Raw genomic sequence first — 26,419 nt, forward strand, 5'->3', positions numbered from 1 at the left:
TATATTTATCAGCAGTTAGTGTATGCTGGTCAGCAGTTAGTGTAAACTGGTCAGCAGTTACTGTATACTGGTCAGCAGCCTGTGCATACTTGTCAGCAGCTTGTGGTTATTGGTCAGCAGCTAGTGTATACTGGTTAGCAGTTAGTGTAAACTGGTTTGCAGCCTGCGTATACTAGTCAGTAGCCTGTGCATACTGCTAAGCAGCAAGTGTATACTGATCAGCAGCCTGTGTATGTTGGTCAGCAGCTAGTGTATGCTGATCAGCAGCTAGTGTATTCTGATCAGCAGCTAGTGTATACTGGTAAGCAGCTAGTGGACACTGGTCAGCATCCTGTATATAACGGTCAGCAGCTTGTGTATAATGGTCAGCAGCTTGTGTATACTGGTCAGCAGTTAGTGTATACTGGTCAATAGCTTGGATATACTGGTTAGCAACCTATGCATACAGGTCATCGGCTTGTGTATACTGGTCAACAGCCTGATTATACAGGTCAGCTGCTAGTGTATACTGGTCAGCAGCTGGTGCTCACTAGTCAGCAGCCTGTGTATTCTGGTCAGCAGCTAGTGTATACTGTTCATCAGCCTGTGTATACTGGTCAGCATCGTGTGTATACTGGTCAGCAGCATGTGTATACTGGTCATCAGCTAGTGTATACTGGTCAGCAGCTAATGTACACTGGACAGCAGATAGTGTATACACGTCAGCAGCTAGTGTTTACTGGTCAGCAGCCTGTGTATACTGATATGCAGCCTGTGTATACTGATCAGCAGCTAGTGTATACTGGTCAGCAGCTAGTATTATCTGGTCTGCAATCTGTGTATACTGGTCAGCAGCCTGTGTATGCATGTCAGCAGCTTGTGTTTACTGGTCAGCAGTCTGAGTATACTGGTCAGCAGCTAGTGTATTCAGACCAGAAGTCTGTGAGTACTGGTCAGCAGCCTGTGTATACTGGTCAGCTGCTTGTGTATACTGGCCAGCAGCTTGTGTATACTGGTCAGCATTTGGAGTATACTACTCCGCAGATAGTGTACACTGGTCAGTAGGCTTTGTATACTGGCCAGCAGCTAATGTATACTTGTCAGCAGCCTGTGTACACTGATCAGTAGCCTGTGTATACTGGTCTGCAGCCTGTGTATACTGGTCTCCAGCTTGTGTATACTGGTTAGCAACCTGTGTATACAGGTCAGCATTGGGTATACTTGTGTTTACTCGTCAGCAGCTAGTGTAAACTTGTCAGCAGCCTGTGTATTCTGGTCAGCATTTAGTGTATACAAGTTAGCAGTTAGTTTATACTGATCAGCAGCCTGTGTATACTGGTCAGCAGCTAGTGTTTATTGGTCAGCAGCTAGTGTATACTGATCAGCAGCCTGTGTATGTTGGTCAGCAACTAGCATATACTAGTCAGCAGCCTGTGTATTCTCATCAGCAGCTAGTGTATACTGGTCAGCAGCCTGTGTATTCTGATCAGCAGCCTGTGTATACTGGTCAGCATTTAGTGTATACTACTCCGCAGATAGTGTACACTGTTCAGCAGCCTTTGTATACTGGTCAGCAGTTATGCATTCTGGTCAGCATCCTGTGTATACTGATCAGCAGCCTATATATACTGGTCAGCAACCTGTGTATTCCGGTCAGCATTGTGTGTACAGGTCAGCAGCCTGTGTATACTGATCAGCAGCCAGAATAAACTGGTCAGCAGCATGTGTATACTGGTCAGCATTTTGTATACTTGTGTTTACTCGTCAGCAGGTAGTGTATACTTGTCAGCAGCTAGTGTATTCTGGTCAGCATCTAGTGTATACAAGTTAGGAGTTAGTGTATACTGATCAGCAGCCTGTGTATACTGGTCAGCAGCTAGTGTATACTGGTCAGCAGCTAGTGTATACTGGTCAGCAGCCAGTTTATACTGATCAGCAGCCTGTGTATGCTGGTCAGCAACTAGCATATACTAGTCAGCAGCCTGTGTATTCTCATCAGCAGCTAGTGTATACTGGTCAGCAGCCTGTGTATACTGATCAGCAGCCTGTGTATACTGATCAGCTGCCAGTATAAACTGGTCAGCAGCATGTGTATATTGGTCAGCATTTAGTGTATGTCCGCAGCTGGGGTACACTGGTCAGTAGCTTTTGTATGCTGGTCAGCAGCTAATGTATACTGGTCAGCAGCCTGTGTATACTGATCAGCAGCCTGTGTATTCTGATCAGCAGCCTGTATATACTGGTCAGCAGCTAGTGTATACTGGTTTGCAGCCTGTGTGTACTGGTCATCAGCATTTGTATACTGGTCAGCAACCTGTGTATTCCGGTCAGCATTTTGTATACTTGAGTTTACTCTTCAGCGGCTAGTGTATACTTGTCAGCAACTAGCATATACTAGTCAGCAGCCTGTGTATTCTTATCAGCAGCTAGTGTATACTGGTCAGCAGCCTGTGTATACTGATCAGCAGCTAGTGTATGCTGGTCAGTAGCTAGTGTATACTGGTCAGCAGCCTGTGTATATTGGTCAGCATCCTGTGAATACTGGTTATCATCTTTTAATATTCTGGTCAGTAGCCTTTGTATACTGGTCACCAGCTTGAAAATACTTGTCAGCAGCTTGTGTATACTGGTCAACAACCTGTGTATAATGCTGAGCTGTTTGTATATACTGTTCAGCAGCTAGTGTATATTGGTCAGCAGCTAGTGTATATTGGTCAGCAGCTAGTGTATATTGGTCAGCAGCTAGTGTACACTGGTCAGCAGCCTGTGTATACTGGTCAGCAGCTTGTGTATACTGGTCAGCATCATGTGAATACTGGTCAGCATTGTTACGGTCCTACTGGGAGGCAACCGTGTTCTTTTCTGATGGTAATAGTTGTTTGGGGTATCCGGCCTCAAGTTAGTAGAGGCTTTCAAGGGGTGAGCTCCGTAACGCAAGTTAAAACAACTGGGGAGGTACATTAAATACACAAGTATACTAATTTATGTATATATTCCTTTACGTATATATATATATATATATATATATATATATATATATATATATATATATATATATATATATATATATATATATATATATATATATATATATTTATATATATATATTTATATATATATATATATATATATATATATATATATATATATATATATATATATATATATATATATATATATATATATATCTATTTTATGGTAGCAGTCTTTCCTGTAGATATATATTATTAAATATGACCGAAAAAGTAAGATTAATAATTCTAACACGAATTTTCTCAATCTTTCGTACATTTCTTTTCACTGTTGGTGGTAATTAAAAAATCAATTCTCCAAAATTCATTTTTATTTCTAGTCTGACGCGACACTTGAGCGCGTTTCGTAAAATTTATTACATTTTCAAAGACTTTAGTTTAAACATACACAACTGAATAGAACTTACACATCTCCGATTTGTTTATATCTACATTTGAGTGAGGTAGATGGGGTGAGGTGGTATTAATAAGGTATTAATTTCATCAACACAAGACAGAACACGAAACAATGGGTATTGAATAGAAGTGATTGTAGAAAGCCTATTGGTCCATATTTTGGAGAATTGATTTTTGAATTACCACCAACAGTGAAAAGAAATGTACTGTGGGAACCGACCTGTGAGATTTATATTTATTTAATTTATATGAATTTATATTTACGTTAATTTATATACTTCGATAGCAATTTGTATAATGATAAGTGGACTGTATTTCTGCAATAATCTCATAATCTCACAAATCGATCCTCTACACATTAGGGGGGGGTTATTAAATTAATATATATGCAGCCAATCAAACTACAGTAATAGCTACATACATTGATGAGGTTCCTTATCTTATAGTACAGCAGGTTAGTCCACCAGGTATAACTAGGGTGTAGACACCAAATTATCCTCTTTGAGGCAGCTTCCATCACCCAGTAACTGGTGCACAAAATCTTGCATCCTCGTCTTGACCTTTAGTTTGAGGCTTCCACGTGATCTAACCGGGTCAACCCTATATCCTGACATTAATGGCCATAAATGAATGATAAACGGGTTTCGGATAGACACTTAACTTGAATTTGTAGACAGCGTGTTGACAAATGGTACACCTTTGGTTTCCATAACACTACGTCCAAGTAAATTTAACAGGAGCCGAATTTGCTCCCGTGTGAGCCTCTGGTCTCAATAAACAACAATGGCTGCCCTCCTTCCTCCACTCTGACGCCTGGCTTACATTGTCCAGATTTCAGAACGTGATAGAAGGGTCACATTTACTCTACTTTAATATTGATAATTAAGTTAATTTATATAAGATGTTTTTATGATGGTAAAGTCCAAAGACTTATGTATTTAAGAATAATTCCCAGCAGAATAGCTGGTGAATTATAATAGTATGTGGTGATGATATCCCGTTTTCTTAGACGGTAATTCCACTACAAGTTACGTTTTCTATGGGTAACTTGTTTATACAATACAGCTATTATCTGTATGATTATTAAATGGTGTCGGATTTTCCGACATAATTCCCCAGGGGCTGCTCACGGGTCGAAGTCCTAATTAGAACAGACGAACACCGATACTCCTCCATCGAATTATTACATTAATTTGATGTTAGTAGTTAGTAATCACACATTTGTGCGTCTGTTCGTACAGGACGGATGTCCCGTACTAGAGTTGCAGGGTTTAGAAGTCTAATGCGATTTCATTTCCCTGTCAACTCTTGAAAGGCTAATATTCAAGCCTTATTACACATTATTTAACCCAGAAGACTGGATGTGAACAAGTACTACAGTCAAGTATGATTCAGGGACTGCAGTGAGATCAGTGACATTAGATATAACTTGAAGTTTCTTCAGGTAACTGGTCACTGATATATAAACACTGAGGCCCATGGAATACATCTTGATTAAATAATAAATGTATCAAATCAGTCATCAGATTTATTGGGGTTTAATTTAGTTAATTGATTCAGAAGATTGAATAGCTCATCATTAAAGTAAAGTATGGTTCTGAGACTGCAGTGGGTTCAGTGACATTGGTCGCAGTGACTTGTAGCTGTTTTAGGCTACTGTTCACTGATTTGCCACTGAGGCCTCATGAACTCATCTTCAGCTTTAAATGATGATACTAACATCAACCTCTGTTGGTATAGTCAGCTGTAATCTCCTTAGTATAATGCTACTGGAGAAATATAATCAGCTGACAAATTTAGATTTCTACTGGTATTGTTTATCTGCAGGCATAGGTCTCCTCAGGTTTGATACTGGGCCTGAGAGTAATTTACCTCCTGCAGAGTTTAACATGGTTATGCCCTGATATTTAGTAGGGCTACCGATGAATCGATGACAATAGTCTGTCCCTACAAGGAGACCGAAGTCGGTGAGGTGATCAGACTTAATATTATCTGCCAATTTTATTCCTCTATTTCTCAGGAATTTGGCTGTTGCTCTCAGACCTTGAACTTGTAGGTCTACTGGTATTTTGTCCACCACAATGGCTTGTACTCGACAGACGTACCTGCCTAAGCGTACTGATGGTTGTACCACCTGGTAGACTTGAGGTCCTGCATCTGTTACAAACCCTGAGATGTTGAATGACGTCTGGGCTACAGGCCTTAATTGTAATTCATCTGCCAGCTTTTTAGTGATATATGTTCTCTGGGATCCTTGGTCAAACAACCCACGGGTATGGACCTTGGCCCTCTTATTCAGGATGGTAATTTGGGCAGTAGGCAAAGTCGTATTACCTTTAGACTTTGCCGATTGGACACTGTTTGTTTGTTGCACCTTGCAGTACTGTACTGAGGTGGGAATGCTATCTTCCACCTTGGGGTTTGGAGACGTTGTTTTGGTGTCTCTGCACAATGCTGCATGGTGCTGACCTTTGTTACACCTATTACAGGTGTGTAACTGGGTATCACAGTCATTGATGTTATGTTTCCTGAGGCACCTCGTGCAATGTTGCAAATCTTTGAGTCGCTCAACACGGGCGTCACTATCAGGAATATTAGGGCAGTGGTACATTGAATGTTTCTCATTGCAGAACAAACATGTTCCATAGCTTCCAGTACCCTTTGGTGTCACGTTCTTGGGTGACACAGTAACTATAGGCTTGGAGGGTCCCACTGCATATACGCCCACACTGTTACTGTTCCACTTTGGTGTTGAATTATATTGTCTAGATTGATTTGGAGTACCTTTGGTACTCTGTGGTTTACTATTATTGGTTTCTGAGGGTTTACTTGGTGGTTTTAATTTGTCATGTGTTCGTAATTGATGAACTACTGACTTTAAACCTTCAGATATTTCATTCATGGATAAGATACTTTTATTGTAATGAGCACTCATTTGTTTCAATATGTCCCTAGGTATTTTCTCCTGGACAATTATTTTCAAGACCCACTCAGCCCCGTTTGTATCTGCTGTCAGGCTGAGGGCATTGATCAATGATTCTACCTCCAGCTTGAAGACTTGGAGTGAATCAGCTGAAGCCTCCGGTGGGGGTAAATGCAACAGCTCATGAACTAAATGTGATGTTCTTACTTCTGGATCAGCATAATTATCCTTGAGGAGTTTTACTGCCAGATCATAGCCGTCATTAGTTAATCTCAGATGGGATACTACTGTTTTAGCCTCACCTGATAATTGGCCTTGCAAATAAGAGAATTTACTACTCTTTGGTAAAGATTGTTTTGAGTCTACAAGGTCAACGAATTTGTTCCAAAATTCGTCCCAATCTTCCTCATCTTTTCCTGAGAAAGTGGGTAAATTAATTGGAGGGAGTCGAGCTTCTGCTTGACTCGTATTAGATGCAACTGTTGTTGTTGTTGCTGCCTTGTTCTGGGCAATTAATTTGACATAAGGCTGTAACGTGGCCTGAGTGTGATCTTCATAATTCGCAAGATCAACCATAATGTCGTCTATTTCTGTTTCTGATAAATTGGTGTTGGCAAGTTCAGCCACATATGTTGCTATTTGGCATTTGATTTGCTCAAATTTACCTGCAGCTGCTTGATAATAGCTTTCCAGGTCAGCATAATCAACTGTTGATTGTTGTGACAAATCTTCACATTTCTTGATCTGTCTTGTTAAGTGGCCTTTAAGACCTGCAAGGGTTCTTTTCATTCTCCCTGCATTATCCATACTGGCTCGTTGGTGAAGCCTTGTGGGACTTGTACTTGGGCTGCTCATAATACTGAACAAACACTAATGGTAGCCTAGGGTAAATTCTGCACTCACTAGGCAATAATCCTACCTCTACTAGAGGTTAGCACTTAAAATTAATACACATTATATATATACAATCATACACACTAATGATTTGAGTGATAAACCAGTGTCACTGGAAGTACCTTTAGGTTAGCTCTTCTATATCACCCTAGGATGGTAGAGACACTAATTAATCACTCAAAGGTGTAATGATCATAAGTAATTTATTATATATACAACTCAACTCGAGTTGATAAAAATTACACCCAAAATAGGGTCTGGACCATTCATTAATGGTGTTAGGTTGTTCAATATAGTACAACTGACTATTGTAATAATGGGACTAGGATGAACAATAATAGTTCAACTAGTCATATCCTACCCTGTTGTGGGTTGGCAATTAGTAAATATTATACTGTGATCACTAGTGCAATATATATTAAATAATTCTCTATTTTGGAGAAATAATATACACAATTATTGATAATAGCCTCTTAATTAGCCTCTATGAAACTTCTAATATTATCTAGAAGTATTAAATATTATTAGTGACCTCGCGAAATAAACTCCACAAAATTCGTAGACAATCTCGCGAAGACACAGTCACTAATTTGGCTGGATTCTATATTAGCGCTGTCATTTCACGAAATAACACGCCACCAAATATCTGTGGGTGTGCATGAAACCGCTGACGAAGCTGAACTGGGCTGAGGGAGGCTCCTGAGCTCCCTCGAGGCTACGCTGCCGTCTTGACTGGCTTTGTTTAAATAACACTGCACTAGTATATTTAATGAATCCACTGGTTAACTGGTTCATCCGGTACTAAGATGACCAAATGTGGGTTCATAGGACCGAATATTCCGGTTCCGAAGGTCCAAATAATTCGGTTTCGAAGGACCAAATAATGTGGGAACCGACCTGTGAGATTTATATTTATTTAATTTATATGAATTTATATTTACGTTAATTTATATACTTCGATAGCAATTTGTATAATGATAAGTGGACTGTATTTCTGCAATAATCTCATAATCTCACAAATCGATCCTCTACACATTAGGGGGGGGTTATTAAATTAATATATATGCAGCCAATCAAACTACAGTAATAGCTACATACATTGATGAGGTTCCTTATCTTATAGTACAGCAGGTTAGTCCACCAGGTATAACTAGGGTGTAGACACCAAATTATCCTCTTTGAGGCAGCTTCCATCACCCAGTAACTGGTGCACAAAATCTTGCATCCTCGTCTTGACCTTTAGTTTGAGGCTTCCACGTGATCTAACCGGGTCAACCCTATATCCTGACATTAATGGCCATAAATGAATGATAAACGGGTTTCGGATAGACACTTAACTTGAATTTGTAGACAGCGTGTTGACAAATGGTACACCTTTGGTTTCCATAACACTACGTCCAAGTAAATTTAACAGGAGCCGAATTTGCTCCCGTGTGAGCCTCTGGTCTCATATAAACAACAATGGCTGCCCTCCTTCCTCCACTCTGACGCCTGGCTTACATTGTCCAGATTTCAGAACGTGATAGAAGGGTCACATTTACTCTACTTTAATATTGATAATTAAGTTAATTTATATAAGATGTTTTTATGATGGTAAAGTCCAAAGACTTATGTATTTAAGAATAATTCCCAGCAGAATAGCTGGTGAATTATAATAGTATGTGGTGATGATATCCCGTTTTCTTAGACGGTAATTCCACTACAAGTTACGTTTTCTATGGGTAACTTGTTTATACAATACAGCTATTATCTGTATGATTATTAAATGGTGTCGGATTTTCCGACATGTACGAAAGATTGAGAAAATTCGTGTTAGAATTATTAATCTTACTTTTTCGGTCATATTTAATAATATATATATATATATATATATATATATATATATATATATATATATATATATATATATATATATATATATATATATATATAATTTCCACCAGCATGTATAAATTAATATCACAAAAGGGAATTATTCCTATACAGTATATACATGTTCGTCTTCCTCCGAAGACACTGGACACTTGGCGATGCTCACTCTGGGTAGCCTTTCCTGGTTTCCTCTTCTGTGGCCCAGAACCTACGATGAATTCACCCTGGCCACAGGCCAGCCAAATCACAATCCCACTGGGTGCCTCGTCGTGATGGCCTACAACCACAGTCCAGCCTGTAGCTGGCAGGTACTAGTCAGCCTCGCTGTTAGGCCATTCCATGACCAATACTAGGGTTGCGAGCCCTAGCCAGGAGCCTCGTGTTACTCGCTGGTCACTCTCCTCGGTCGGCACCGTAGTGGGTGGTCTCTTCCACCAGCCAGCCCCGGATACGGCGAGTCCCATTACTGCCACTTCTCAGGCAGGCAATCACTCACTCAGCAGAGTTGCAGTGAAAAGCTCTGTTCCTCAGGGTACAGTCCTTGCACCGCTGCTTTTCCTTATTCTCATATCAGATATAGACAAAAATACAAGTCACAGCTTCGTATCATCCTTTGCAGATGACACAAAAATCAGTATGACAATTACCTCGGCTGAGGACATTGAAAAACTTCAAGCTGATATTAATAAAGTTTTCGACTGGGCATCAGAAAATAACATGATGTTTAACAGTGATAAATTCCAGGTACTCAGGTACGGTAAAAATGAGGACCTTAAACATAATACAGAGTACAAAACACAATCAAATGTACCATAGTAGGAAAACAGCATGTAAAGGATTTGGGAATAATAATGTCTGACGACCTAACGTTTAAGGAGCATAACCAAGCAAATATTGCGACAGCCAGAAAAATGATAGGATGGATTACGAGAACTTTCAAATCCAGGGATACCATCACAATGGTTGTACTCTTGAAGTCACTTGTGTTGTCCCGTCTTGAGTACTGCTCAGTACTCACTTCCCCCTTCAGAGCAGGAGAGATTGCTGAAATAGTGGGAATACAGAGAACATATACAGCATGCATAGACGCAATAAAGCACCTAAATTATTGGGATCGTCTCAAAGCCCTCCAAATGTACTCACTAGAAAGAAGACGAGAGAGATATCAAATAATATACACCTGGAAGATACTGGAGGGCCAAGTACCAAATCTACACAGTAAAATAACAACGTACTGGAGTGAATGACATGGAAGAAATGTAGAATAGAACCAGTGAAGAGCAGAGGTGCCATAGGCACAATCAGAGAACACTGTATAAACATCAGAGGTCCGCGGTTGTTCAACGTCCTTCCAGCAAGCATAAGAAATATTGCCAGAACAACCGTGGACATTTTCAAGAGGAAACTAGATTTATTCCTCCAAGGAGTGCCGGACCAACCGGGCTGTGGTGGGTATGTGGGCCTGCGGGCCGCTCCAAGCAACAGCCTGGTGTACCAAACTCTCACAAGTCGAGCCTGGCCTCCGGCCGGGCTTGGGGAGTAGAAGAACTCCCAGAACCCCATCAACCAGGTATCAACCAGTTCGTCCGGGGGTGGCTCACAGCTTCTACAAAGCAGACTGGCGAAGAGACCTTGGCTGCCTTGGGTAGACTGAATCACCGTTCATCACAGCCGTCCTAGGTTGACTCTGTGAAAGCAGACACGTCATCAATACTGGGACACTACCTGGGATCACTAGGAAACATCACTTACTGGCTTAGACACAAACGTCCACCTCTTCGCTCCATAGATGGCGTTCACTGTCTAAGCACCACCTCAGCAGAGGTCAGCAGCAGCTACGTCACGAGCCTGTGTATACCGGTCAGCATTGTGTGTGCTGATCAGCAGCCTGTGTATACTGATCAGCAGCCAGGATATACTGGTCAGCAGCTAGTGTATACTGGTTTTCAGACTGGGTACTGGTCACCAGCTTGTGTATACTGGTCAACAACCTGTGTGTACCGGTCAGCATTGTGTATACTTGTGTATACTGGTCAGCAGCTAGTGTATTCTGGTCAGCATCAAGTGTATTCTAGTTATCAGCTAGTGTATACTGGTTTGCAGCCTGTGTATACTTGTCGGCAGCTAGTGTATCTTGGTCAGCAGCCTGTTTATACTGATCAGCAGCCTGTGTATGTTGGTCAGCAACTAGCATATACTAGTCAGCAGCCTGTGTGTTCTCATCAGCAGCTAGTGTATACTGGTCAGCAACCTGAGTATACTGATAAGCAGCTTGTGTATTCTGGTCAGTAGATAGTGTATACTGTTCCGCAGCTAGCGTATACCGGTCACCAGCCTGTGTATGCTGGTCAGCCACCTGTGTATTCTGATCAGCAGCCTGTGTATACTGGTCAACAGCTAGTGTATACTGATCAGCAGACTGTGTATACTGGTCAGCAGCTTGTGTATTCTGGTCAGCTCCTTGTGTTTACTGGTCAGTAGCCTTTGTATACTGGTCAGCAGCTAGTGTATACTGGTCAGCAACTTGTGTATACTGGTCAGCAGCCTGTGTATGTTGGTGAGCAGCTTGTGTATACTCGTCAGCAGCTAGTGTATGCTGGTTAACAGCTTTTGTACACTGGTCAGCAGCCTGTGCTTACTGCTCAGCAGCTTGTGTTTACTGGTCAGTAGCATGTGTATACTGGTCAGCAGCTAGTGTATACTGGTCAGAATCCTGTGTATACTGGTCATTAGCCTGTGTATACTGGTCTGAAGCTTGTGCATAATGGTCAGCAGCTAGTGTATACTGGTCAGCAGCATGTGTATACTGATCAGCATATAGTGTACACTGGTCAGCAGCCGTTGTATACTTTTCAGCAGCTAATGTATACTGGTCAGCAACCTGTGTATACTGATCAGCAGCCTGTGTAAACAGATCAGCAGCCTGTATATACTAGTCAGCAGCTAGTTTATACTGGTCTGTAGCTTGTGTATACAGGTCATCAGCTTGTGTATACTGATCAGCAACCTGTGTATACCGGGCAGCATCATCAGTATACTGGTAAACTGATTAGATTAGATTTAGCAAGAAAGAGTGAGCTGGGCGGACTGCATTTTCTTGGATTGTCGGAAAGCCTTTGACACAGTACCGCATAAGAGGCTGGTACATAAGCTGGAGAGACAGGCAGGTGTAGCTGGTAAGGTGCTCCAGTGGATAAGGGAGTATCTAAGCAATATGAAGCAGAGAGTTACGGTGAGGGGTGAGACCTCCGATTGGCGTGAAGTCACCAGTGGAGTCCCACAGGGCTCTGTACTCGGTCCTATCTTGTTTCGATATATGTAAATGATCTCCCGGAGGGTATCGATTCATTTCTCGCAATGTTTGCGGACGATGCTAAAATTATGAGAAGGATTAAAACAGAAGAGGACTGTTTGAGGCTTCAAGAAGACCTAGACAAGCTGAAGGAATGGTCGAACAAATGGTTGTTAGAGTTTAACCCAACCAAATGTAATGTAATGAAGATAGGTGTAGGGAGCAGGAGGCCAGATACAAGGTATCATCTGGGAGAGGAAATTCTTCAGGAGTCAGAGAAGGAAAAAGACTTGGGGGTTGATATCACGCCAGACCTGTCTCCTGCAGCACATATCAAGCGGATAACATCAGCGGCATATGCCAGGCTGGCCAACATACGAACGGCATTCAGAAACTTGTGTAAAGAATCATTCAGAACTTTGTATACCACATATGTCAGGCCAATCCTGGAGTATGCAGCCCCAGCATGGAGTCCATATCTAGTCAAGGATAAGACTAAACTGGAAAAGGTTCAAAGGTTTGCCACCAGACTAGTACCCGAGCTGAGAGGTATGAGCTACGAGGAGAGACTACGGGAATTAAACCTCACTTCGCTGGAAGACAGAAGAGTTAGGGGGGACATGATCACCACATTCAAGATTCTGAAGGGAATTGATAGGGTAGATAAAGACAGTCTATTTAACACAAGGGGAACACGCACAAGGGGACACAGGTGGAAACTGAGTGCCCAAATGAGCCACAGAGATATTAGAAAGAACTTTTTTAGTGTCAGAGTGGTTGACAAATGGAATGCATTAGGGGGTGATGTGGTGGAGGCTGACTCCATACACAGTTTCAAGTGTAGATATGATAGAGCCCAATAGGCTCAGGAATCTGTACACCTGTTGATTGACGGTTGAGAGGCGGGACCAAAGAGCCAGAGCTCAACCCCCGCAAACACAACCAGGTGAGTACAACTAGGTGAGTACTGGTCAGCAGCCTGTGTATACTGATTAGCAGCCTGTGTATACTGGTCAGCAGCCTGTGCATACTGGTCTTCAGCCTATGTATACAGGTCACCAGCTTTTGTATACTGGTGAGCAACCTGTGTATACTGGTAAACATTTTGTATACTTGGGTATACTGGTCAGAAGCTAGTGTATACTTTTCAGCTTTTAGTGTATTATGGTCAGTATCTCTTGTATACAAGTTAGCAGTTAGTGTATACTGGTCAGCAGCTAGTGTATACTGGTCAGCAGCCTGTTTATACTGATCAGCAGCCTGTGTATGTTGGTCAGCAACTAGTGTATACTAGTGAGCACCCTGTGTATTCTGATCAGTAGCTAGTGTATACTGGTCAGCAACTTGTGCATGCAGGTCAACATTGTGTATACTTGTGAATAGTGGTCAGCATCTAGTGAATTCTAGTTATCAGTTAGTGTATACTGGTCAGCAGCCTGTGCATACTGATCAGCAGCTTGTGTTTACTGGTCAGCCGCCTGTGTATACTGGTCAGCAGCTAGTGTATACTGGCCAGAAGCCTGTGTATCCTGGTCAGCAGCCTGAGTTTACTGGTCACCAGCTTGTGTATACAGGTCAGCAACCTGTGTATACCGGTCAGCATTGTGTATACTTGTGTATACTGGTCAGCAGCTAGTGTATACTTGTCAGCAGCTTGTGTATTCTGGTCAGCAGCTTGTGTATTCTGGTCAGCATCAAGTGTATTCAAGTTAGCAGTTAGTGTATACTGGTCAGCAGCTAGTAAATATTGGTCAGCTGCCTGTTTATACTGATCAGCAGCCTGTGTATGTCGGTCAGCAACTTGCATATACTAGTCAGCAGCCTGTGTATTCTCTTCAGCAACAAGTGTATACTGGTCAGTTGCCTGAGTATACTGCTCAGCAGCGTGTGTATACTTGTCAGCAGCCTGTTAATACTGGATATCATCTTTTATATACTGGTCAGCAGCCTGTGTATAGTGGTCAGCAGCCTGAGTATACTAGTCAGCAGCTAGTGCATACTAGCCAGCAGACTGTGTATACTGGTCAGCAGCTTGTGTATACTTGTCAGCAGCCTGTGAATACTGGATATCATCTTTTATATACTGGTCAGAAGCCTGTGTATAGTGGTGAGCAGCCTGAGTATACTAGTCAGCACCAATTGTATAATGGTCAGCAGACTGTGTACACTTTGACGGGACGAATTTCCCGTCAAAGAAGGAATAATTTAAATAGGGAGATTGAAGAAATCGAGCGGAAATTGAAACACTCATATGAAACTGATGAAAGGCAGTTAGAACAGAAAGCAATGCAGGAAATAAAGAAAAATCCAAAATATTTCTTCCCATATGCGAAATCAAAAGCAAAAACCACTGCCAGTATTGGACCTATTCGTACAAGTGAAGGTTCATACACGGAGGATGACAAAGAAATTAGTGAAATCCTAAAACAGCAGTATGAGGACATGTTTAGCACTCCAATAAACAACATGAAAGTGGAAGATCCAGACAATTTCTTTATGCGGGATATTCAAACCCCTGTAAATATAACTGATATAAACACGAGCGCACTAAATTTTGAAAGAGAAATTGAAAACATGCCCATGCACTCGGCCCCAGGTCCAGACTCATGGAATTCAATATTTATAAAGAAATGCAAAGTGCCGGTAGCACAGGCACTCAGTAGAGTGTGGAGGAAGAGCTTGGACACGGGGGAGATACCAGATGCACTTAAAGTAGCAGACATAGCCCCTCAACACAAGGGAGGGAGCAAAGCATTGGCAAAGAATTATAGACCAGTTGCACTAACATCGCACATCATAAAAGTATTTGAGAGAGTGATTAGGAGTCAGGTCACCAATTTCATGGAGACCAATGACCTTCACAACCCAGGCCAACATGGATTTCGAGCGGGAAGATCGTGCCTCTCACAGCTACTTGAGCACTACGACATAGTCACTGAGGCATTAGAAGAGAAACGGAATGCTGATGTGATATACACGGACTTCGCAAAGGCTTTCGATAAATGTGACCATGGCGTGATAGCACACAAAATGAAGTCAATGGGAATAACCGGTAAAGTAGGACGCTGGATACTCAGTTTTCTATCAAACAGGACTCAGCGAGTAACTGTCAGCCATATAAAATCTAGTCCAAGTGCAGTTAAAAGCTCTGTACCTCAGGGTACAGTCCTTGCACCGCTGCTTTTCCTTATTCTCATATCAGATATAGACAAAAACACAAGTCACAGCTTCGTATCATCCTTTGCAGATGACACAAAAATCAGTATGAAAATTACCTCGGCTGAAGACATTGAAAAACTTCAAGCTGATATTAATAAAGTTTTCGACTGGGCATCAGAAAATAACATGATGTTTAACAGTGATTAATTCCAGGTACTCAGGTACGGTAAAAATGAGGACCTTAAACATAATACAGAGTACAAAACACAATCAAATGTACCCATAGTAGGAAAACAGCATGTAAAGGAAATGGGAATAATAATGTCTGACGACCTAACGTTTAAGGAGCATAACCAAGCAAATATTGCGACAGCCAGAAAAATGATAGGATGGATTACGAGAACTTTCAAATCCAGGGATCCCATCACAATGGTTGTACTCTTGAAGTCACTTGTGTTGTCCCGTCTTGAGTACTGCTCAGTACTCACTTCCCCCTTCAGAGCAGGAGAGATTGCTGAAATAGAGGGAATACAGAGAACATATACGGCATGCATAGATGCAATAAAGCACCTAAATTATTGGGATCGTCTCAAAGCCCTCCAAATGTACTCACTAGAAAGAAGACGAGAGAGATATCAAATAATATACACCTGGAAGATACTGGAGGGCCACGTACCAAATCTACACAGTAAAATATCAACGTACTGGAGTGAACGATATGGAAGAAAATGCAGAATAGAACCAGTGAAGAGCAAAGGTGCCATAGGCACAATCAGAGAACACTGTATAAACATCAGAGGTCCGCGGTTGTTCAACGTCCTTCCAGCAAGCATAAGAAATATTGCCGGAACAACCGTGGACATTTTCAAGAGGAAACTAGATTTATTCCTCCAAGGAGTGCCGGACCAACCGGGCTGTGGTGAGTATGTGGACCTGCGGGCCGCTCCAAGCAACAGCCTAGTGGACCAAACTCTCACAAGTCAAGCCTGACCTCGGGCCGGGCTTGGGGAGTAGAAGAACTCCCAGAACCCCATCAACCAGGTGTCAACCAGGTATCATTGTTCAGCAGCTTGTGTATACTGGTCAGCAGCTTGTGTATACTGGTCAGCAGCTTGTGTATACTGGTCAGCAGCATGTGTTTAATGGTGAGCAGCTTGTGTATACTTGTCAACAGCTAGTATATACTGATCAGCATCTAGTGTACACTGGTCAGCAGCCTGTGTATATTGATCAGCAGCCTGTGTATACTGGTCAGAAGCTTTTGTTTACTAATCAGCAGCCTGTGTATTCTGGTCAGCAGCTAGTGTATACTGGTCAGAATCCTGTGTATACTGGTCATTAGCCTGTGTATACTGGTCATCAGCTTGTGTATACCGGTCAGCAGCTAGTGTATACTGGTCAGCAGCCTGTTTATACTGATCAGCACCCTGTGTATACCGGTCAGCATCTATTGTATTCTAGTCAGCAACTAATGTATACGGGTCAGCACCTAGAGTATACTGGTTAGCAGCTAGTGTATACTGGTCAGTAGCTAATGTATACTGGTCAACAGCTTGTGTATACTGGTCAGTAGCTAATGTATACTGGTCAACAGCTTGTGTATACTTGTCTGCAGGTAGTGTAACCTGGTTAGATGATAGTGTATACTGGTTATCAGCCTGTGTATATTGGTGTGCAGCTAGTGTATACTGGTCAGCAGCTAGTCTATACTGATCAGTAGCCTGTGTATACTGATCAGCAGCTAGTGTATACTGGTTAGCGTTTAGTGTATATTGGTTAGCAGTCTGTGTATACAGGTCAGAAGCCTGTGTATACTGGTCATCAGCTAGTCTATACTTCTCAGCAGTTAGAGTATTCTGGTCAGTATCTAGTGTATACAAGTTAGCAGTTTGTGTATACCAGTCAGCAGCCTGTGTATACTGGTTAACAGCTAGTGTATGCTGGTCAGCAGTTAGTGTATACTGGTCAGCAGCCTGTTTATACTGATCAGCAGCCTGTGTATGTTGGTCAGTAGCTAGTGTATAATAGTCAGCAGCCTGTGTCTTCTGATCAGCATCTAGTGTATACTAGTCAGCAGCCTGTGTATACTGAGAAGTAGCTAGTGTATCCTGGTCAGCAGCTAGTGTATACTGGTCAACAGCCTGTGTATACTGGTCAGCAGCGTGTGTATACTGGTCAGCATCCTTTAAATACAGGTTATCATCTTGTATAATCTGGTTAGCAGCGTGTATATACTGGTCAGCAGCCTGTGTATACTGGTCAGGAGCTAGTGTATATTGGTCAGCAGCTAGTGTATACTGGTCAGCAGCTAGTTAACACTGGTCAGCAGACTGTGTATACTGGTCAACAGCCTGTGTATAATGGTCAGCAGCATTTCTTTACTGGTCAGCAGACTGTGTATACTGATCAGCAGCTCGTGTATACTGGTCAGAAACCTGTATATACTGGTCAGCAGCCTGTGTATACTGGACAATATCTTGTGTATACTGTTCAGCAGCTAGTGTATACTGGTCAGCAGCTAGTGTATACTGGTTTGCAGCTGGTGTATACTGGTTAGCAGTTAGTGTATTCTGTTTAGCAGCCTGTGTATACTGGTCAGCAGCTAGTGTATACTGGTAAGCAGCTAATGTATACTGGTCAGCAGCTAGTGTATACTGGTCTCAAGCTAGTGTATACTGGTTAGCAGTGAGTATATACTGGTTAACAGCCTGTTTTTACTGGTCAGCAGCCTGTGTATACTGGTCAGCAGCTAGAGAATACTTCTCAGGAGGTAATATATTCTGGTCAGCATCTAGTGTATACAAGTTAGCAGTTAGTGTATACTGGTTAAAAGCCTGTGTATACTGGTCAGCAGCTATTGTATACTGGTCAGTAGCTAGTGTATACTGGTCAGCAGCTAAAGCATACTGGTCAGCAGCCTGTTTATACTGATCTGCAGCCTGTGTATGTTGGTCTGCAGCTAGTGTATACTGGTCAGCAGTCTGTTTATTCTGATCAGCAGCTAGTGTATACTGGTCAGCAGCCTGTGTATACTGATGTATACTGATCATCAGCTAGAGTATACTGGTCAGCAGCTAGTGTTAACTGGTCAGCAACCTGTGCATAGTGGTCAGCAGCCTGAGTATACCGGTCAGCAGCTTGCGTATACTAGTCAGCAGCTAATGTATACTGGTCAGCAGCTAGAGTATACTGGTTAGCAGCTAGTGTATACTGGTCGCCAGGTAGTGTATACTGGTCAGCAGCTTGTGTATACTGGTCAGCAGCCTGTGTATACTGATCAGCAGCCTGTGTATGTTTGTCAGCAGCTAGTGTATACTGGTCAGCAGCTATGGAATACTAGTCAGCAGCCTGTGTATACTGATCAGCAGGCTGTGTATAATGATCAGCAGCCTACGTATACTGGCAAGCAGCTAGTGTATACTGGCAAGCAGCTAGTGTATACTGGTCTGCAGCCTGTGTATACTGGTCACCAGCTTGTGTATACTGGTGAGCAGCCAGAGTATATCGGTCAGCAGCTGGTGTATACTAGTCAGCAGCTAATGTATACTGGTCAGCATCTTGACTATACTGGTCAGCAGCTAGTGAATATTAGTTAGCAGCCTGTGTATTCTGGTCAGCATCCTGTGTACACTGCTCAGCAGATAGAGTATACTTGTCAGCAATTAGTGTATTCTTTTCATAGTGGTCAGCAGTCTGTTTATACTGATCAGCAGCCTGTGTATGTTGGTCAGCAGCTGGTGTATACTGGTCAGAAACCTGTGTGTTCTGATCAGCAGCTAATGTATTCTGGTAAACAGGTAGTGTATACTGGTCAGCAGCTAGTGTATACTGGCAAGCAGCCTGTGAATACTGATCAGCAGCCTACGTACACTGTCAAGCATCTAGTGTATACTGGTCTGCAGCCTATGTATACTGGTCACCAGCTTGTGTATACTGATCAGCAGTCTGTGTATACCTGTCAGCAGCTGGAGCATACTAGTCAGCAGCTAATGTATACTGGTCAGCAGCTATAGTATAATGTTTAGCAGCTAGTGTATACTGGTCAGTAGCTAATGTATACTAGTGAGCAGCTAGTGTATAGTGGTCTGCAGCTAGTGTATACTGGTTAGCAGATGTATATTGCAGATGTGTATATTGTTTAGCAGAGTGTGTATACTGGTCAGCAGCTAGTGTATACTAGTCAGCAGCTAATGTATACTGGTTAGCAGCCTGTGTATTCTGGTCAGCAGCCTGTGCATACTGGTCAGCAGCCTGTGTATACTGGTCAGCAGCTAGTGTATTCTGGTCAGCATCTAGTTTATACAAGTTAGCAGAAAGTGTATACTGGTCAGCAGCTAAAGCATACTGGTCAGCAGTCTGTTTATACTGATCAGAAGCCTGTGTATGTTGGTTAGCAGCTAGTGTATACTGGTCAGCAGCCTGTGTATTCTGACAGCAGCTAGTGTCTACTGGTCAGCAGCCTGTATATACTGATCATCAGCTAGTGTATACTGGTCAGCAGCTAGTATACACTGTTCAGCAGCTAGTGTATACTGGACAGCAGCCTAAGTATACTGGTCAGCATCTAGTGTGTACTGGTCAGCAGCCTGTAAATACTGGTCAGCAGCCTGTGTATATTGGTAATCAGCCTGTGTAAACCGGTCAGCAACCTGTGTATAGTGGTCAGCAACTTGTGTATACTGGTCAGCAGCCTGTTTGTACTGATCAGCAGCCTATGTATACTGGTCAGCATCCTGAGTATACTTGTCAGCAGCTTGTGTATACTGGTCTGCCGCAAGAGTATACTAGTCAGCAGCCTGTATATACAGGTCATCAGATAGTGTATAGTGGTAAGCAGCTAGTGTATACTGGTCAGCAGCCTGTCTATATTGGTCAGCAAATAGTGTATTCTGGTCAGCAGCTAGTGTTCACTGGTCAGCAGCTTGTGTATACTGGTCTGCCGCAAGAGTATACTAGTCAGCAGCCTGTATATACAGGTCATCAGATAGTGTATACTGGTCAGCAGCTAGTGTTCACTGGTCAGCAGCTAGTGTATACTGAAATGCAGCCGTTGTATGTTGGCTAGTGTATATTGGTCAGCAGCCTATGTATTCTGATCAGCAGCAAGTGTATACTGGTCAGCAGCATGTGTATAGTGATAAGCAGCTATTGTATATATGTCAGCAGCCTGTGTATACTGATCAGCAGCTAGTGTACACTGGATAGCAGCCTGAGTATACTGGTCGGCAGCTTCAGTTTACTAGTCAGCATCTAGTGTACACTGGCAAGCAGCTTCAGTATACTGGTTAGCAGCTTGGGTATACTGGTCAGCAGCTAGTGTATACTGGTCAGCAGCTTGTGTATACTGGTAAACAGCTAATGTATACTGGTCAGCAGCGTGTGTGTACTATTCAGCATCTAGTGTATACTGGTCAGCAGCTAGTGAATACTCTTCAGCAGCTAGTGTATACTTTTCAGCAGCCTGTGTATTTCTGGTCTGGAGCCTGTGTATACTGGTCAGCAGCGTGTGTATACTGCTCAGCAGCAAATGTATACTGGTTAGTAACTTGTTTATACTGGATAGCAGCCTGTGTATACTGGTCACCAGCTTGTGTATACTGGTCAGCAGCGTGTGTATACTGGTCAGCAGCCTGTTTATACTGGTCAGCAACCTTAGAATACTATTCAGCAGCATGTGTATACTGATTAGCAGCCTGCAAATACTGGTCAGCAACTGGTGTATACTGATCAGCAGCCTTTGTATACTGGTCAGCAGGTTGTGTATTATGGTCAACAGCTAGTGTATACTGGTCAGCAGCCTGTGTATATATGTCAGCAGATAGTATATTCTGTTCAGCAGCTAGTGTATACTGGAAAGCAGCTAGAGTCAGCAGCTAGAGTATACTGGAAAGCAGCCTGTGTATACTGATATGCAGCCTGTGTATGTTGGTAAGCAGCTAGTGTATATTGATCAGCAGCCTATGTATTCTGATCAGCTGCAAGTGTATTCTGGTCAGCAGCTTGTGTACACTGGTCAGCAGCTTGTGTATACTGGTCAGCAGCTGGGCTTAATGACCAGGAGCTTGTGTATAATGGTCAGCAGCTTGTGTATACTGGTCAACAACCTGTGTATACTGGTCAGCAGTTAGTGTATATTAGTCAGCAGCCTTTGTTTACTTGTAAGCAGTCTGTGTATACGGATCAGCAGCCTGTTTATACTTGTCAACAGGTAGTGTATACTAGTCAAGCTGACTAGTATGCTATGTATACTAGTCAGCAGCCTGTGTATATTGGTCAGCATATTGAGTACACTGGTCAGCAGTTAGTGTATACTGTTCAGCAGCGTGTGTATTCTGGACAACAGCTTGTGTGAACTGGTCAGTAGTTAGTGTATACTGGTCAGCAGGTATTGTATACTAGTCAGCAGCCTGTGTATACTGGTCAAGCTGGCTAGTATATACAAGCTGGTGACCAGTATACACAAGCTGGTGACCAGTATACACTAGATGATGAATAGTAGACACACGCAGCTGACCAGTATACAACAGCTGCTGACCAGTACACACAAGCTGCTGATCAGTATACACAGGCTGCTGACCAGTATACACAGACTTCTGACCAGTATACACTAGCTGCTGACCAGTATACACAGGCTGCTGACCAGTATACACCGGCTGCTTGCTAGTATACACTAGATGCTGACCAGTATACACAAGCTGCTGTCCAGTAAACAGAAGCTGCTGACCAGTATACACAGGCTGCTGTCCAGTGTACACTAGCTGCTGACCAGTATGCACAGGCTGCTGACCAAAATACACAAGCTGCTGACCTGTATACACTATCTGCTGACCAGTATACACTATCTGCTGACCAGTATACACTAACTGGTGATAAGTATAAAACAGGCTGCTGACCAGGAAACTCAGGCTACTGACCTGTATACACTAACTGCTGATAAGAATACACATCCTGCTGATCAGTATCCAAACTGTTGCTGTCTCGTATACGCAGGCTGCTGACCAGTATACACCAGGCTGCTGACCAGAATACACTTGATGATGACCACTAAACACAGGCTGCTGACCAGTGTACACTAATTGCTGACCAGTATACACTAACTGCTGACCAGTATACACAAGCTGCTGACCAGTAAACAAAGGCTGCTAACTAGTCTACACAGGCTGCTACATAGTATACATAGTATACTAGTTATTTTGACCAGTACCCACAGCCTGCTGACCATAATACACAGGCTGCTGACCATAATACACAGGCTGCTGACCAGTATGCACTAACTGCTGACCAGTATATACTGACACCATACCAGAATACACAGGTTGCTGACCATTATACACTAACTGCTGACAAGTATTCACAGGCTGCTGACCAGTATACACTAACTGCTGACAACTATACAACGGCTGCTGATTAATATTCACAGGGTGCTGTCTAGTATACACACGCTGCTAATCAGTATACACAGGCTGCTTACCAGTAAACAAAGGATGCAGTATACACTAGCTGCTGACCAGAATACACTAGCTGCTCTTCAGTATACACTAGCTGCTGATCAGAATACACAGGCTGCTGATCAGAATACACAAGTTGCTGATCAGAATACACAGGCTGCTGACCAGTGTACACTAGATGCTGACCAGTGTACACTAGCAGCTGACCAGAATACACTAGCTGCTGATCAGCATACACTAGCTGCTGATCAGCATACACTAGCTGCTCATCAGAATACACAGGCTGCTGACCAGTAAACACTAGCTGCTAACCAGTATACACTAGCTGCTCATCAGAATACACAGGCTGCTGACCAGTATACACTAGCTGCTTACCAGTAAAAATAGAGCTGCTGACCAGTAATCAGAAGCTGCTAACTAGTATACACAGGCTGCTGACTTCTATACACTAGCTGCGGACCAGTATACACAAGCTGCTGACCAGTATACACAAGCTGCTGACCAGTATACACAAGCTACTGACCAGTATACACAGGCTGCTGACCAGTGTTAACTAGCTGCTGACCAGTATACACTAGCTGCTGACCAGTATACCCTAGCTGATGACAAGTATACACAAGCTGAAGACCAGTATACACAGGCTGCTAACCAGTATACACATGCTACTGACTTGTATACACAGGCTACTGGCCAGTGTTAACTAGCTGCTGACCATTATACACTAGCCGCTAACCAGAAAACACTAGCAGCTAACCAGTATACACAGGCTGATGACCAGTATACACAGGCTGCTGACCAGTATACACTAGTATACCAGGCTGCTGACATGTATATAAATGCTGATGACCAGTATTCAAAGGCTGCTGACCAGTATACACAAGCTGCTGACCAGTGTACACTAGCTTCTGATCAGAATACATATGCTGCTGACCAATATACACTAGCTGCTAGCCAACATACACAGGCTGCATATCAGTATACACAGGTCGCTGCCCAGTATACACTATCTGCTGACCTGTATACACTATCTGCTGACCAGTATACAACAGCTGCTGATCAGTATACACAGGCTGCTGACAAGTATACAATAGCTGCAGATCAGAATACATATGCTGCTGACTAATATACACTAGCTGCTGACCAATATACACAGGCTGCAAATCAGTATACACAGGATGCTGCCCAGAATGCACTAGCTGCTGACCTGTATACACATGCTGCCCAGAATGCACTAGCTGCTGACCTGTATACACATGCTGGTGACCAGTATACACTATCTGCTGACCTGTATACACTATCTGCTGACCAGTATACAACAGCTGCTGATCAGTATACACAGGCTGCTGACAAGTATACAATAGCTGCTGATCAGAATACATATGCTGCTGACTAATATACACTAGCTGCTGACCAATATACACAGGCTGCAAATCAGTATACACAGGATGCTGCCCAGAATGCACTAGCTACTGACCTGTATACACTGGCTGCTGACCAGTATACACAAGCTGCTGACTTCTATACACTAGCTGCTTATCATTATACACAGGCTGCTGACCATTATACACCAGCTGCTGACGACTATACACAAGCTGCGAACCAGTATACACAAGCTGCTGACGAGTATACACAAGCTGCTGACCAGTATACACAAGCTGCTGACCAGTATACACAAGCTGCTGACCAATATACCCAAGCTGCTGACCAGTATACACAGGCTGCTGACCAGTGTTAACTAGCTGCTGACCAGTATACACTAGCTGCTGACCAGTATACACTAGCTGCTGACCAGTATACACTAGCTGCTGACCAGAATACACTAGCTGATGACAAGTATACACAAGCTGCTGACCAGTATACACTAGCTGCTGACCAGTATTCTCAGGCTGCGGACCAGTATACTCAGGCTGCTGGCCAGTGTTAACTAGCTGCTGACCATTATACACTAGCGGCTAACCAGTATACTCAGGCTGCTGATCAGTATACGCAGGCTGCTGACACGTATATACATGCTGATGACCAGTATTCACAGGCTCCTGACCAGTATACACAAGCTGCTGACCAGTAAACACAAGCTGCTGACCAGTATACACAAGCAGCTGATCAATATACATATGCTGCTGACCAATATACACTAGCTGCTGACCAACATACATAGGCTGCATATCAGTATACACATGCTGCTGACCAGTATACACTAGCTGCTGACCAGTGTAGACCTATTGCTGACCATTATACACTATCTGCTGATCTGTATACACAAGCTGCTGACCAGTATACACTTCCAGATGATCAGTGTAATCATGCTGCTGACCAGTATACACTAGCTGCTGACCAGTGTACACCTATTGCTGACCATTATACACTAGCTGCTGATCAGTATACACAGGCTGCTGACAAGTATACAATAGCTGCTTTCCAGTATACACAGGCTGCTGACCAGTATACACAGGCTGCTGACCATTATACACAGGCTGCTGATCAGTATACACCAGTTGCTGACCAGTATTTGAAGGCTGTTTATCAGTATACACAAGTTGCTGACCACTATACACAAGCTTGTGACCAGATACAAGGTATCATCTGCGAGATGAAATACTTCAGAAGTCAATAAGAGAGAATGACCTGGGGGTTGACATCTCACCAGACCTGTCCCCTGAAGCTTATATCAAGACGATAACATCAGCGGCATATGCCAGGCTGATCAACATAAGAACGACATTTAGAAACTTGTGTAAGGAATCTTTCAGAACATTATATACCACATATGTCAGACCAATCCTGGAGTATGCGACTCCAGCATGGAGTCCATATCTAATCAAGCATAAGACTAAACTGGAAAAGGTTTAAAGGTTTGCCACCAGACTAGTACTCGAGCTGAGAGGTATGAGCTATGAGCACAAACTGCTGACCAATACACACAGGTTGCTGACCACCATACACAAGCTGGTGAAAAGTATACACAGGCTGCTGACCAATATACACTAGCTGCTGACTAGTATACACAGGCTGCTAACCTTTATATACTAGCTGCTGACCAGTATACTCAGGCTGCTGTCAAGTATAAACAAGCTACTTACCAGTGTACATTAGCTCCTGACCACTATACACACGCTGCTCACCAGTATACACAGGCTGCAGACCAGAAATACACAGGCTGCTGACCAGTATACACTAGCTGCTGAAGAGTGTTCATTAGGTGCTGACCAGTATACACTAGCTGCTGACCCAGTATACACTAGATGCTGACCAGTATACACAAGCTGCTTACCATTATACACAGACTGCTGACAGTATAAAAAAGCTGCTGACCAGCATACACATGCGACTGACCTGTATACACAAGCTCCTGACCAGAATACACAAGCTGCTGACCAGTATACACCGGCTGCTAACCAGTATAGACAGGCTGCTGACTAGTGTA

At 43.0% G+C, this 26,419-nt stretch overlaps 1 protein-coding gene across 1 annotated transcript; it reads left to right on the forward strand.

Annotated features, from left to right (window-relative positions):
• The first annotated feature begins 438 nt into the window (after positions 1–438).
• On the forward strand, positions 439–25,609 carry LOC138370918 (Kruppel-like factor 18). Its single transcript, XM_069335579.1, has 6 exons — positions 439–921; positions 1,302–1,568; positions 1,853–2,047; positions 2,656–2,787; positions 11,221–11,380; positions 25,284–25,609. Exons 1-6 carry the CDS (start codon positions 439–441, stop codon positions 25,607–25,609), a joined length of 1,563 nt encoding a protein of 520 aa, XP_069191680.1.
• Positions 25,610–26,419: the final 810 nt, after the last annotated feature.

This window comes from Procambarus clarkii, chromosome 34 (assembly GCF_040958095.1).
Source record: "Procambarus clarkii isolate CNS0578487 chromosome 34, FALCON_Pclarkii_2.0, whole genome shotgun sequence".
Lineage (NCBI taxonomy): Eukaryota > Metazoa > Arthropoda > Malacostraca > Decapoda > Cambaridae > Procambarus > Procambarus clarkii.